This window comes from Lytechinus variegatus, chromosome 13 (assembly GCF_018143015.1).
Source record: "Lytechinus variegatus isolate NC3 chromosome 13, Lvar_3.0, whole genome shotgun sequence".
In the NCBI taxonomy this organism is placed as follows: domain Eukaryota; kingdom Metazoa; phylum Echinodermata; class Echinoidea; order Temnopleuroida; family Toxopneustidae; genus Lytechinus; species Lytechinus variegatus.
Window position 1 is genome coordinate 13915968 of NC_054752.1, and position 12590 is coordinate 13928557.

Below are 12590 nucleotides of genomic sequence, written 5' to 3' on the forward strand. Positions count from 1 at the left end.
TTATTGATATTCCCCCCGAATCGCCGATATATTGGTAGAATAAAAGATCGTGTCATTTTTTCTAATATAATCTGTTCATGTAAATGTTTAAAAGCATTTCATTGCATATAAATGGGATGAAATTTCAAAACCACTTGGTTAAATAACAAAATATGATATTATCTGAAATTTATTCTCCCCCTTCTTGATATTAGAACAGTCCTTATCAGATTGCATAATAATTGGTTACATCACCGGTGAGAATTAAAGAAAATTTTCATTCCTGTTCTTTTTCCTTTGGATACCAATTCCACCAAAGAAACTGCGGCATCTACGTTTTCTCAAAGACTTGTAAGTTTTCATGAAACTCAACTTAGTGACCATTACATTATAGGCCTAGTAGTAGAGATTGTCGACGTGACAATGTGGAGCTACCGACTCGACAATCCGTGTTTATGTGATGTTTGATGTAGCGGTGTTGATGGAATCTTGTGCTGTAACGTAGAGAGTACATGTAAAGCCGACACCACGTAGGAGCGCTATGTTGATTGGCTTTTTTGTCTGATTCAGAATCATATGTATTTTTAGATCGAACTTTTCACCTAGTAATTTTTACTCGCAATTCTTCTGGTTTGAATTAATTAACAGAGACTACGCTTCTATGCCTAGACTCTAGATTTGTTTTTTGTTTGCCACCTTCCTTATGAATACCATTCATCAGATCAGGACATCAGGTCAGTTTGTTTTTTTCCTGGCTTTTTTGTTCAAATTCCCCAGCTCCATGATTCTTTTTTTTTTCAGTCATTTTTTTGTCCTTTCTTTTTTTTCTGGATTCTGTTCTCTTTGACAACTACAATTTGTATAAAAATTAATGTGGCAAGTATGATGGTGGTCCCCTTGTCTGTGCACCAATATCAATATGAATTAAGATTATTTTAACATGAATTTCTTTTTACTTCTAAAAATCTTTCAGTTAATGTTCCTAATATTATTATCATTATGAATATGAATAAGTGTACCAAATATCAATCTCGTGAAAATGTGACAGAAATATAGGATTTTCTTGGAAAAAACCTTGGCATGCTTGGGCAGTTATTTTCAGATAAAAATGAAATGGTTGATGGTACCCACTACCCAAAAATGTCTGCGTACCCATTGAAAAGAGAGTCTGCATTCTGAGACCATCACATGAAATGCCCCAAATTTATTATTTTTCCACCATGAGTTAGATTTTTTCATGAATATCTGTTTATGTACTATTGCATGTGTAAAGTCTATGTTCGTTGCGTACCTTCTTTTACTAGAATTGAGCAGTTAAGCATGTGCGCAGACTTGGGGGAACTTGCCATTTAGTCGACTCTAAGTCATGTAGTAGTCAGCTTACCTAGCCTGGGGCGTTGTGGGGAGTGAAAGTTATATACTGTATGTACTCACTCCCCACTAACGCCTGGATTCACCGTACATGCCTTTGCGTGTAGGACAGGATTACCCATGGTGAACCTAGACCTAAATCACCAATTTTAGTTATAGTTTTTCGCCCAAAGTTATGTACATGGGCAAGTTTTATGTTAACCCCCATTTAATTACATTTTTCTTACTTTTCATTAAATAAATAGTCGTAAAATTGAAAGAAGTTAAGAGCAAGAGCGTTCACTTACCCCCGTCTGTTTATTCCGCCATTTTGATTTCTTTTGTTATGATACCTAGATACAAACTGAGTCAAACTGCCAACTTGGATTAAAAAAATATTTGCATCTGCCGATAGATATCAGGAATCGCAAAATATTTTTTTTTATCGCTAAATATCATATAAATTGTTTTATGATATTTATCAACCGAAGCAAATATTTTACGAATCGTGATTTTTATTGACAAATGCAAGTATTTTCTAAATCTAAGTTGTTTTCTAAATCTCTGCACGCGTGTTACCGCGTGTGTATCTAGGTATCATAACAAAAGAAATCAAAATGGCGGAATAAACAGACGGGGGTAAGTGAACGCTCTTGCTCTTAACTTCTTTCAATTTTACGACTATATTTATTTAATGAAAAGTAAGAAAAATGTAATTAAATGGGGGTAAACATAAAACTTGCCCATGTACATAACTTTGGGCGAAAAACTATAACTAAAATTGGTGATTTAGGTCTAGGTTCACCATGGGTAATCCTGTCCTACACGCAAAGGCATGTACGGTGAATCCAGGCGTTAGTGGGGAGTGAGTACGTACAGTATATAACTTTCACTCCCCACAACGCCCCAGGCTAAGCTTACCGTCCTCACATCAGAATGTTGCCAATTGACTGCGTGACACAGACAGCCAAGCTCCATACACTCTAGACTGCTGTTCAGATACTGCTGATTGGTTCATCACACAGATCATGTGGTCACCAAAATTTATTTGGCCAATAAGTATGCAAACGATATCCAGCCACATTTCTTATGGCTATGCTCAGTCAGAATGGTCTTTGCTTGTAATCAGATGGCTCAAGTATCGATCAAAATTATTGAGATTCTGCAATTTTGTGCATATGCGTGCGGTGCTCTGAAATCCTACACTCCATACTTTGTACCTGTTGCAGCAGATTCTGTAAACTCTTACGAATATGATGTGACACTGGCACTGTTAAGTAATCTGCATGATTTTGACAGAAAAGTGAGAAGTAATCAAAACCTCGAGTCTAGGATATCTGAAAGAAAATGGATTGACATAGAACGCCTTTATTCAAATAGAATATACAAAGTTAAAATTTTATGTCAATTTCAGTACGAGGTGTTAGAGAATTACACACTTGTTTGGATGCCATTTTCTGCAATGTGCATGCTTACTATATTTTCATTCATAGATTGGCTTGCGACCATGTCTGGATGACGTTTTGTAATAAGCAAAGTGTATGCTGACTGCTGCGGTGAATACCTTATTTCATTGTGGTCCTATCGATCTATTCCTAACTTTTATTATTACTGTTTTGCACCAAAGTCTGACGTTTTTTCTTTATGAAATATGATTTCCAGTAAATGATGTACAGTATACTATTTTGAAAAATTGTCTCTCTGTGTCTCTATTTCATGAATATACATAAGTTTATGTAGGTAATTTGATGAATATAATTGCAAACTTTGCTGGTAAAACTAGACCAAAGGTCATAGGTCGTTTGTCAGTCTGTATTTCAAAATATAGTTTTGAGTATCTCAGAATACATTGTTTATTCCGAGGGGTTGGCAGGTCTGGGTTTTAAAGCCTGGTTTAAAGGTTGTGTTGAGATGAGAAATTCCTTTATATCATTGGAATTACCTTTTTTTCATCATTAGGATTTTTATATGTGTGCAAGGTTGGCAGCTATAGATGATAGTGTAAAACCTTTTACAAATATATGTATGTCTATGATTCCATTTTTGTCTCAACTGCGAAGCAAAGTGAGACTATAGGCGCCGCTTTTCCGACGGCGACGGCGTCAACATCAAATCTTAACCTGAGGTTAAGTTTTTGAAATGACGTCATAACTTAGAAAGGATATGGACCTAGTTAATAAAATTTGGCCATAAGGTTAATCAAGTATTACTGAACATCCTATTAGAGTTTCATGTCACATGACCAAGGTCAAAGGTCATTTAGGGTCAATGAACTTAGACCATGTTGGAGGAATCAACATCGAAATCTTAACCTGAGGTTAAGTTTTTGAAATGTCATCATAACTTAGAAAATATATGGACCTAGTTCATGAAACTTGGACATAAGGTTAATCAAGTATCACTGAACATCCTGCATGAGTTTCACGTCACATGACCAAGGTCAAAGGTCATTTAGGGTCAATGAACTTTGGCCGAATTGGGGATATCTGTTGAATTCCCATCATAACTTTGAAAGTTTATGGATCTGATTCATGAAACTTGGACATGATAGTAATCAAGCATCACTGAAAATTTTGTGCAAGTTTCAGGTCTCATGATTAAGGTCAAAGGTCATTTAGGGTCAATGAACTTTGGCCGAATCGGGGTATTTGTTGAATTACCATCATAATTTTGAAAGTTTATTGGTCTAGTTCATTAAACTTGGACATTAGAGTAATCAAGTATCACTGAACATCCTGTGCGCGTTTCAGGTCACATGACCAAGGTCAAAGGTCAATGAACTTTGGCCGAATTGGGTGTATCTGTTGAATTACCATCATAAATTTGAAAGTTTATGGATCTGATTCATGAAACTTGTACATAAGAGTAATCAAGTATCACTGAACATCCTGTTCGAGTTTCAGGTCACATGATCAAGGTCAAAGGTCATGTAAGGTCAATGAACTTTGGCCATGTTGGGTTTTTTTGTTGAATAACCATCATATCTCTGTAAGTTTATTGGTCTAGTTCATAAAAAGTGGACATAAGAGTAACCATGTATCACTGAACATCTTGTGCGAGTTAGAGTAGTATTCAAAGTCAGCACTGCTGCTATATTGAACCGCGTGATGCAGGTGAGACGGCCAGAGGCATTCCACTTGTTTCTGATTTATAACTATCTTGTCCCTCTAACCTAATTTTGCAGAGAAGGCATAACATTCATGGTGCTCTATAACTCAAGAAGCCTTGTCTCTCTTATACGAGCCAACAGAGCATTCCCTTTCTGCACCTCAAAGGTTCTAGGATCTCTTCATCGCTTGCAGTGCACATCATCCGATGACACCATGTCTGTGGATCGTAATGGCATCGATGTCGGAGCTATGAGGAAATCCTACAAGGTCAGTCCAGGGACCAGTATCAGGAAGCAACGTGATTTATTAATACAATATTTAGTGCTAAACCTTTTGTCATTGATAATTGCTTTGGATTGTGTGTTTTTGGTATGGCCTGTAATTTCTTTTTCTCCGAGATAATTTTTTCCCTTTAATACAATCTCTGTGATTGTGAAAGTCAAATTATTCTTGGTGACCTTCTCTCTAAAGTTGTACCGATTGATCGGTCAGCTCATTTCCTCAAAAGCAATCAACCATGTCAGGAATGCCTTTCATTTCTAATACAGTTGATATTACAAATATTTGTGACATGTTTCATTGTATTTTTGATTTGAAGATGTACATTATAACGTTGCAATCTTTCATATTGTAATGTTTTGAACAATCATAATTTCCTTAAATAGTCATTTCAAGATTGTGGTTCTGGTCAAAGCTTAGCAATTGATCTTACACCTGACTCGTACCATTCATTGCAGGCTGTAGACAATCAAATGCAATCAAATATCTAGATTCAGGTCCCCCGCCCCCCCCCAAAAAAAAAAAAAATGAAATAATAATAATAATTAAAAAAATAAAATAAATCATGAAATTGTGTTTTAGGCCTACATCTTCATTCCTTATAAATGACATTTAATCTAATTGCTAATAAGCTAAGCTGACAAAATGTAATGTTGTATTTAGATCCATACATGTCAAAGTCAAATTTAAGTCTCAATATCCCTTTTGTTATTGTCTCTTACACCCGTTCAAAATACATTTTCATTATCCTTCCCAAGTATGTGTGATTTTTTTAAAGGAAGGTATATAGCTTGAATCATATTGAGAAACCCTGTTTGTCAGTACATGAAATTCATTTTCTTCTTAAAGATTAATTTGGGGTTTTCAAATATCATTCAAGTCTTTGTAATGGCCATGATTATATTTCTTCTCAATAAATCTATGTTCAGGCTGGACACCAAGCATTCGTTGAAGATGATCTGAGCTCTCGTGATCCGATGACTCAGTTTACAACGTGGTTCAAGGAGGCGTGTAAGGCAACCGAAAATTCCAAGACAGAAGCAAATGCCATGACAATTGCTACAGCTACCAAGTGAGTTTGTTATTCCCTCATTTGACATTCAACTCACATAATTTAGTTACTTGGTAAAATGCTGACCGGGGGGGGGGGTATTTCACAAAGATTTAAGAATGACTTAGAGTCGCACTTAAATACCGACTTGCGTACGGTATGAAAGGCTTGACCACATTGGTCAGATCGTCTCAAGAGGACGCGCACTAATGCGTATCTGTCAATAAGATCGCGCGTTGCATATCTTGTACGCGTTGGCATTTAAGTGCGACTTAAGTCATACTTAAATCTTTGTGAAACACCCCCCAGGTAAAATTTGATGACTTGGTAAAATTATTATATTTCACATATCACTGTCTGTGCAATGCTTTGATGGTTTCTGTGGGAACTTCCTTTGTAGAATATGCACACATGAACTAAAATTTCCGACATACATTGTAGGTTTTTCACTCTAATGGCTTTGTGAAACCCAGGTACAAGACCCAATGTTTGTATTTTACATATTTTTAAGCTGATTCTGACATAATTTTGTTTACACAAATGAATACCTATGTTCGCAGTCTAAGAGCAATGCACTAAGTCACTAACGTATGTTCTAACTGAAAAAATATAGGCATCCAATACGTCTCCAATTACGTATTTTCATTCATATTATATTCTTTTACCAGAGATGGTCGTCCATCAGCGAGAATGGTGCTGTTGAAGGGATATGATGAAACAGGATTCAGATTCTTTACCAACTATGAAAGCAGAAAAGGCAAGGAACTGGTGAGTAATTATTGCCATGGAAACAGGAACAAGATATGATGCTGATCGCTATATAGGTTTATTGCCACTTTGTCTACTTTTTCTTTGATCTTATCTCACATGGGCTAATCATAGTTTGTCTACAATCAGTTCGTCTACTTACATGTGGTCTTTGGCCCTTTATATCTAATTTTCTGTTCAGCTATACACATTGGCCCATATTCTGAAGTCAGGTTTAACAGACCTGGTTTAACTCTGTGCTAAAATTATTGGAAGCCAAAAGTGTCAAAATTTTATATTGAGTTGTATGTTTCTTATTTTCACTGTGCTCTTTCCTGATTCTTCAATGGTGAAGACTATCATATCGTCGCACGCACCACGAACCATCCTCTCTGCGCACTTCTATGCCAAAGTTACTTTTGCAGAAAATGCATTTAAAGTTACTAGCAATAAGTGCACCTACAAGGAGGGCAAATTATTTACCAGTGTCTTCGCTAAAAAGTTCAGGTTCCAAAGTTTCATCTCGTATCTTTATATTTTCTTGAAGTTAATTATTTACACCACAGTGGGCAACGTAACAGAGAGGACGGTTTGTGGAATAGATACACTGCGCTTAACTTTCGCATCGAAGTGCGCAGAGAGGACGGTTCGTGGTGCGTGCGATGATATATTTATACTTCCTGCACAATTATGAATGATTTGAGAGCCAATTGAGCTGAAATGTGATATCTCTACCGTTAGTGATTTATGCAACTATTGGCTATCCATACTTGAACCACAACTTTAAACCTGAGTTTAAGTTAAACCTGACTTCGGAATATGGGCATTTCTGTCAAATACCACCTATTCTGTATGATTAGATAGATATGAACCAAATTTTCATTCAGAAAAGTGTGGAAAAGTAAGTAGACAGGGTGGAATTGAACTATTTTTGGCATGAAAATGACAGTTAATCCATGTGAATATTTGACCAAGTGGGTTTAATCATTATGGTGTTACACGATTTGAGAATCATAGATCTGCTTGACTAGTAGACCTAATGGTTCGGGTGCCTTCATGAAACAGTTTGTCTGTGACTTTCATGAACAACTGGACACTATTAGGCACCAAAGTAATTGTTTTGCTGGGAGCACAGAAAGGACGCATTGGTTCCCTTTTACTTCCCTATGTTCCAAATTTCTTCAGAGATACACGTATTTCCTTGTGGAATATATGGAGACAGTGATTTACCGTTTCAAAAAATTGTCTTCCGTTTCTGAAAACCTGTAATTCGATTTCAACTTGATCTAAAAATGGAAAGTCTGTTTTGTCACTTCAAATATACACAGTAAAGCCGTAATTCTGTTTTGTAATGGTGAATTCCATGAAATTTTACATGAAAAATATAAGAACCGAACAGAATTTTCATTTTATTTACTGTTAAAATGGAAAATTACTGTCCCCTGATAATTATAGCGCCCTTTTTGTGCCCCTCCCCCGTTTGAAATTGAGAAGAAATTGCATGTAGCTTCCTTAACTGGAGCAAATAGCCCATTACCTATCAAATCAATATAGTGCCCCCCATGACTGAATTATCAGGGCCCCGTCATACAAAGAGTTACAATTGATGCGATCAATTGTAACTCTATGGAAATCCATCAGTGTCATATTTTCTTTATATGAAATTTGCACAAGGTCCACTGTAAACAAAGAATCACAGTGAATTTTCAAGAAAACGATGTATGCTTGAATATACATCAGTCATAGTTAGAAAATATTTTGAACAAATATGAATAATGATGGCCATCCATAGTTGTAATTGATTGAATCAATCGTAACGCTTTGTAAGACAGGGCCCAGATCTCATCCTAGTTAAGAGTGAATTTGTCAGCTGTAGTCACTGAAGAAATGCTACCTAATGTAGGAGATTGTAAGTTTCACTCATATCACCAAGATTGAGAGAAATTTATTTTCTCTCAATGTTCTTCTCCATGAAATCTTCCTATGCAAATTTTGTAACCTTTGCTCCTTAAAACATTCTGCATTGTACAGACATGAGTGATCTAGAATTCATTTCAGACTCGTGCATATTAATAATTTTTTCCGCAAAACAATGTATCACCATAAAGACTTAATGAATGAGTAGAACTATAGCAGTTATTTATGTTTTGTCTGTTTTGTTCTTTTTTTCCTAGGCTGAGAATCCCTTTGCAGCTTTGGTGTTCTACTGGGATTTTCAAAGTAGATCAGTGAGTATCAAGTAAAGCCCATTGCCTGCTGAAATCGGGTGGTACCTGTTCACAATCTTATGGGCAGGACTGATTTCAGTATTCAATTGGTTAAAGGACAAGTCTACCCCAACACAAAGTTTATTTGAATAAAAAGAGAAAAATCCAACAATTATAACACTAAAAATTTCATCAAAATCGGATGTAAAATAAGAATGTTATGACATTTTAAAGTTTCGCTTAATTTCACAAAACAGTTATATGCACATCCTGGCTGGTATGCAAATGAGGAGACTATGACGTCATCCACTCTCTATTTCTTTTGTATTTTATTGTATGAAATATTCTAATTTTATCCTCATTGTCAATTGAGACAATGATTAATTCGTCCCTGAACATGTGGAGTTCGGATTGATTAATACTATATGGCTCAGTCAAGTTGGTCCTTTTTGTCAAATCTATAAAAAATGAAATATTGTATAATTCAAAGAATAAAAAAACAAAAGAAATAGTGAGAAATGGACATCATCGACTGAGTCACCTAGTTGTGCATCACTGTTTTGTGAAAAATAGGCGAAACTTTAAAGTGTCATAACTTTCTTATTGTACATCCGATTTTGATGAAATTTTCAGTACTATGCTATGTTGATTTTTGTCTATGTATTTAAGGCAGCATTATCCTGGGGTGGACTTGACCTTTAATGTTCTTTTTACATGGCATGGATGAATGTAAAGTTTTCTCTTTTTGGAATTACTCCCAACAACAAGGCGATTTGAATGAATAATGCATAACACTGACAATTTCATTAGAATTATATGTAAAGTAACAATTAGGAGCATTTTAAAGTTTTGCTTATTTTCACTTAACAGTTAAATGCATATTGCATGTTGTATGCATATGATTGAGATGATGTGATACTCTTTTCTGTTGTATGTTACATCAAATGTTTTAATTTTCATTAGTTTTATGATGAAGAGGTGTTAAACTTTGATCATCATCAGCTCTATCATCATCACTACCATTATCACCATCATCATCATCATCATAATCGTCATTATCATCATCATAATCGTCATCATCATCTTAGCCATCATCATCTTAGCCATCATCATCTTAAGCATCTTCATCATCATCATTATCATCACTGCCATCATCATCACCATCATCATCATCTTTAACCATCATCATCATCTTAACCACCGTCATCATCACCATCATGACCTTCAACATCATCTTCATCATCATCATCATCATTATGTTTGATATAGCTGGACTTTTGCGTCAAATGTTAACGCATTCACTTTTTTGTCACTGGTAGATTCGTATTGAAGGGCCTGTTGTGAAGCTGACCCCCGAAGAATCAACCGAGTACTTCCATTCCCGTCCGAAGGCCAGTCAGATCGGTGCTGTTGTCAGCAATCAGAGTAGACCTATAGAAGATAGAAATGTAAGTAGCAATAGCTCCATCGATGTTTGTTTAGTAGTACCTAGTTTCCATTGTCTTGTATCATGCCATGACTGAGGGTCATGTGGTCTAGTGGTTAGAGCATTGGACTCATGATTGAAAGGTTGCAAGTTCAAATCCCACCTCTGCCATTATCTCCACTGTAACCAAAAAGGCCCGAGAGTAATTTGTGTCATCTTTAATGTTCAGTTAATGTTTTCTATGTTTGGACTTGTTTTGTCTTCTAATTTCTTTTCTTCATCAAATTCAAAATTTAAGCTAGTAATCAGGTGTTATACAAACTAATGTGAATGGAGAGAAGTAGAAAAAAAATACTGTCAACATAAATATTCATTTATTCCCTGTGTGGAATAAAATGTTGCAGTAAAGATGAATATGTAGCTCCTTTCAACAATCTCAGTGGAGTTGATCATTGGGACTCTATACCGATTTCCACTTTCCGTGATTGATTTGGAAAATTTTGAAATGGTAATGGTTAAAAGTATCAATTTTAGTCATGATGAAAAGGGAAATTAGATTTTTCAATTTTTCCCCATTTTCGGACAGATCCTGACCAACAAAGATGCTGAGTTGAAAGAGCAATATAAAGAGGAGTCTGCTGTTATTCCTAGGCCCGACTATTGGTATGTAATATAAGCATTTCAGAAAGCTACATTATTATTTGTCAAAGGATACATGTTTGTGATTGGTTCTGGGAGTCAGGGTGTAGAATATTATACCAAAATGACATGTTAATTTTGGCTAGATACTAACTTGAGAAAGATGCTGAACTGAAAGAACATATAGATGGGTCTGCTGTTATTCCCAGGCTTGACTATTGGAATAGTGATGTAATAATTTTTAGAATGTCACTCTAGTTTTTTATTTGTCAAAGCTGAAGGGTGCATTTTTATGTATACATTTTATTAATTTAGGGTGTCTGAATGAAAATTCATAACATAATTACATATAATATATGTAAATATTTGCTGTATGTTCAAGAATGGACTTGGGTTGATATCACTGTGTGATTTCAAAGTGACAACCATCTTTATACTCATTAGCAGAGGCTGAATTAAATGGCTAGTGTTTTTTTCATGATCAGCTATCTTTTATTACAGTAATGATTTCAAAGTGATGGCTTTTCGATGCTTGCATAGTGATGATTTACATTTTTTTTTTAGTTTGGTCTCAGAGGTTATTTTTCATTGTACAGATGGTTTCAAAGTGATATCTGTCTTTACACTCCAGTCTCTATGATAGCAGGGGTGGTTTTGAAGTTATATATTGTTCATGCTTTCCTCTTGTTGGTAGATACAATTCAATCTTATTCAGTGTTCAAGTGTGATCCTTTCTCATTGATTGTGTGTATGGTTTCAAAGTGCTAACAATCTTTATTCTGATTTTCATTGATTGCAGGGGTGGTTTCAAAGTGATTCCTGAGATGATTGAATTCTGGCAGGGACAGAGCAATCGACTTCACGACAGGATCGTGTTCCGTAAGCCAAGAAACGGAGAAATCATAGACGGAAAGCTGGTTCACCAGGGAGAGAATGGCTGGGTGTATGAGCGACTTTCACCATGATTACCTCCAATTTAAATGTCATGTTGAACATGTGCTTCTCTCAAATCACTGACAGGGAAGTGTATCAGCTGTATGGGTGGTTTTAATACGTTGTTGATTTGTTGAATACTGGTGTAATATAGGTGTCTCTGTTTGGCGCCAAATAAACACTGGCCAAACCACCTTAATTGAAGTAAGCCTGGTGTGAGGATTAAAGTAAATCGGTAATATTTTCACATTCAAAGTCAGTTTAAGTGTTCAACTCAGCAACCTTATTCACGCTTTCAACACTAATCGTAACCCCCAACAGCTTACTTGCAAGAAAACATTTGGGGATTTCAAATGCTGTGTTGAATTCTGACTTTGGTGTTGAGCAAAATAAACACCAAACCTGATGTGAGGCTCATGCTTGGATTAACACTACCGGATGTTGAGCTATCTTTATTGGGTCTCGTTTATATTTTATGCCCTAAAGTCATTTTGGGGACTCACTTAAGGCTTATTCACGCTCTGAGCTCTAACACCTCCCAACACCATACCGAAAATCACCCATTAGATTGGAAGGCACAGACGTGCTCTTTTATATATCCACTGCCACTACAGGGTTCTCAATTCCAAATACCTTTCATTTGTGTTGTAGTAGGCTTCAATATGGAGCAAGCACCTTTGAGCTTACTGCGTTTTTTGGTATGTGCACTAAACAGTAATTCAATATTGTTATCATTTCTAGATTTAGAAAAAAAATCAAATAAATCCAGATAAAAAAAAATGTGATGACAAAAATTGTAGAGTTGAATAGTCTCTGTATGGTGTATACTAGTATCTATGTCTTTGATCCTCTTGTTATGGACGTAATTT

The 12590-nt window shown here is 35.8% G+C and overlaps 1 protein-coding gene across 1 annotated transcript; it reads left to right on the forward strand.

Annotated features, from left to right (window-relative positions):
- The first annotated feature begins 204 nt into the window (after window positions 1-204).
- On the forward strand, window positions 205-12364 carry LOC121426451 (pyridoxine-5'-phosphate oxidase-like). The gene is made up of 8 exons (XM_041622757.1): window positions 205-330; window positions 4514-4706; window positions 5648-5790; window positions 6438-6537; window positions 8691-8744; window positions 10043-10171; window positions 10736-10812; window positions 11588-12364. Exons 2-8 carry the CDS (start codon window positions 4530-4532, stop codon window positions 11751-11753), a joined length of 846 nt encoding a protein of 281 aa, XP_041478691.1. The 5' UTR covers window positions 205-330; window positions 4514-4529; the 3' UTR covers window positions 11754-12364.
- The last annotated feature ends 226 nt before the right edge of the window (window positions 12365-12590 follow it).

Coding starts and splice junctions, on each gene's coding strand:
- LOC121426451 (XM_041622757.1), top strand. CDS start 4,530: ATGGTGCTCTATAACTCAAGAAGCCTTGTCTCTCTTATACGAGCCAAC. Junction 4,707..5,647: donor CTATGAGGAAATCCTACAAG/GTCAGTCCAGGG, acceptor ATCTATGTTCAG/GCTGGACACCAAGCATTCGT. Junction 8,745..10,042: donor GGGATTTTCAAAGTAGATCA/GTGAGTATCAAG, acceptor TGTCACTGGTAG/ATTCGTATTGAAGGGCCTGT.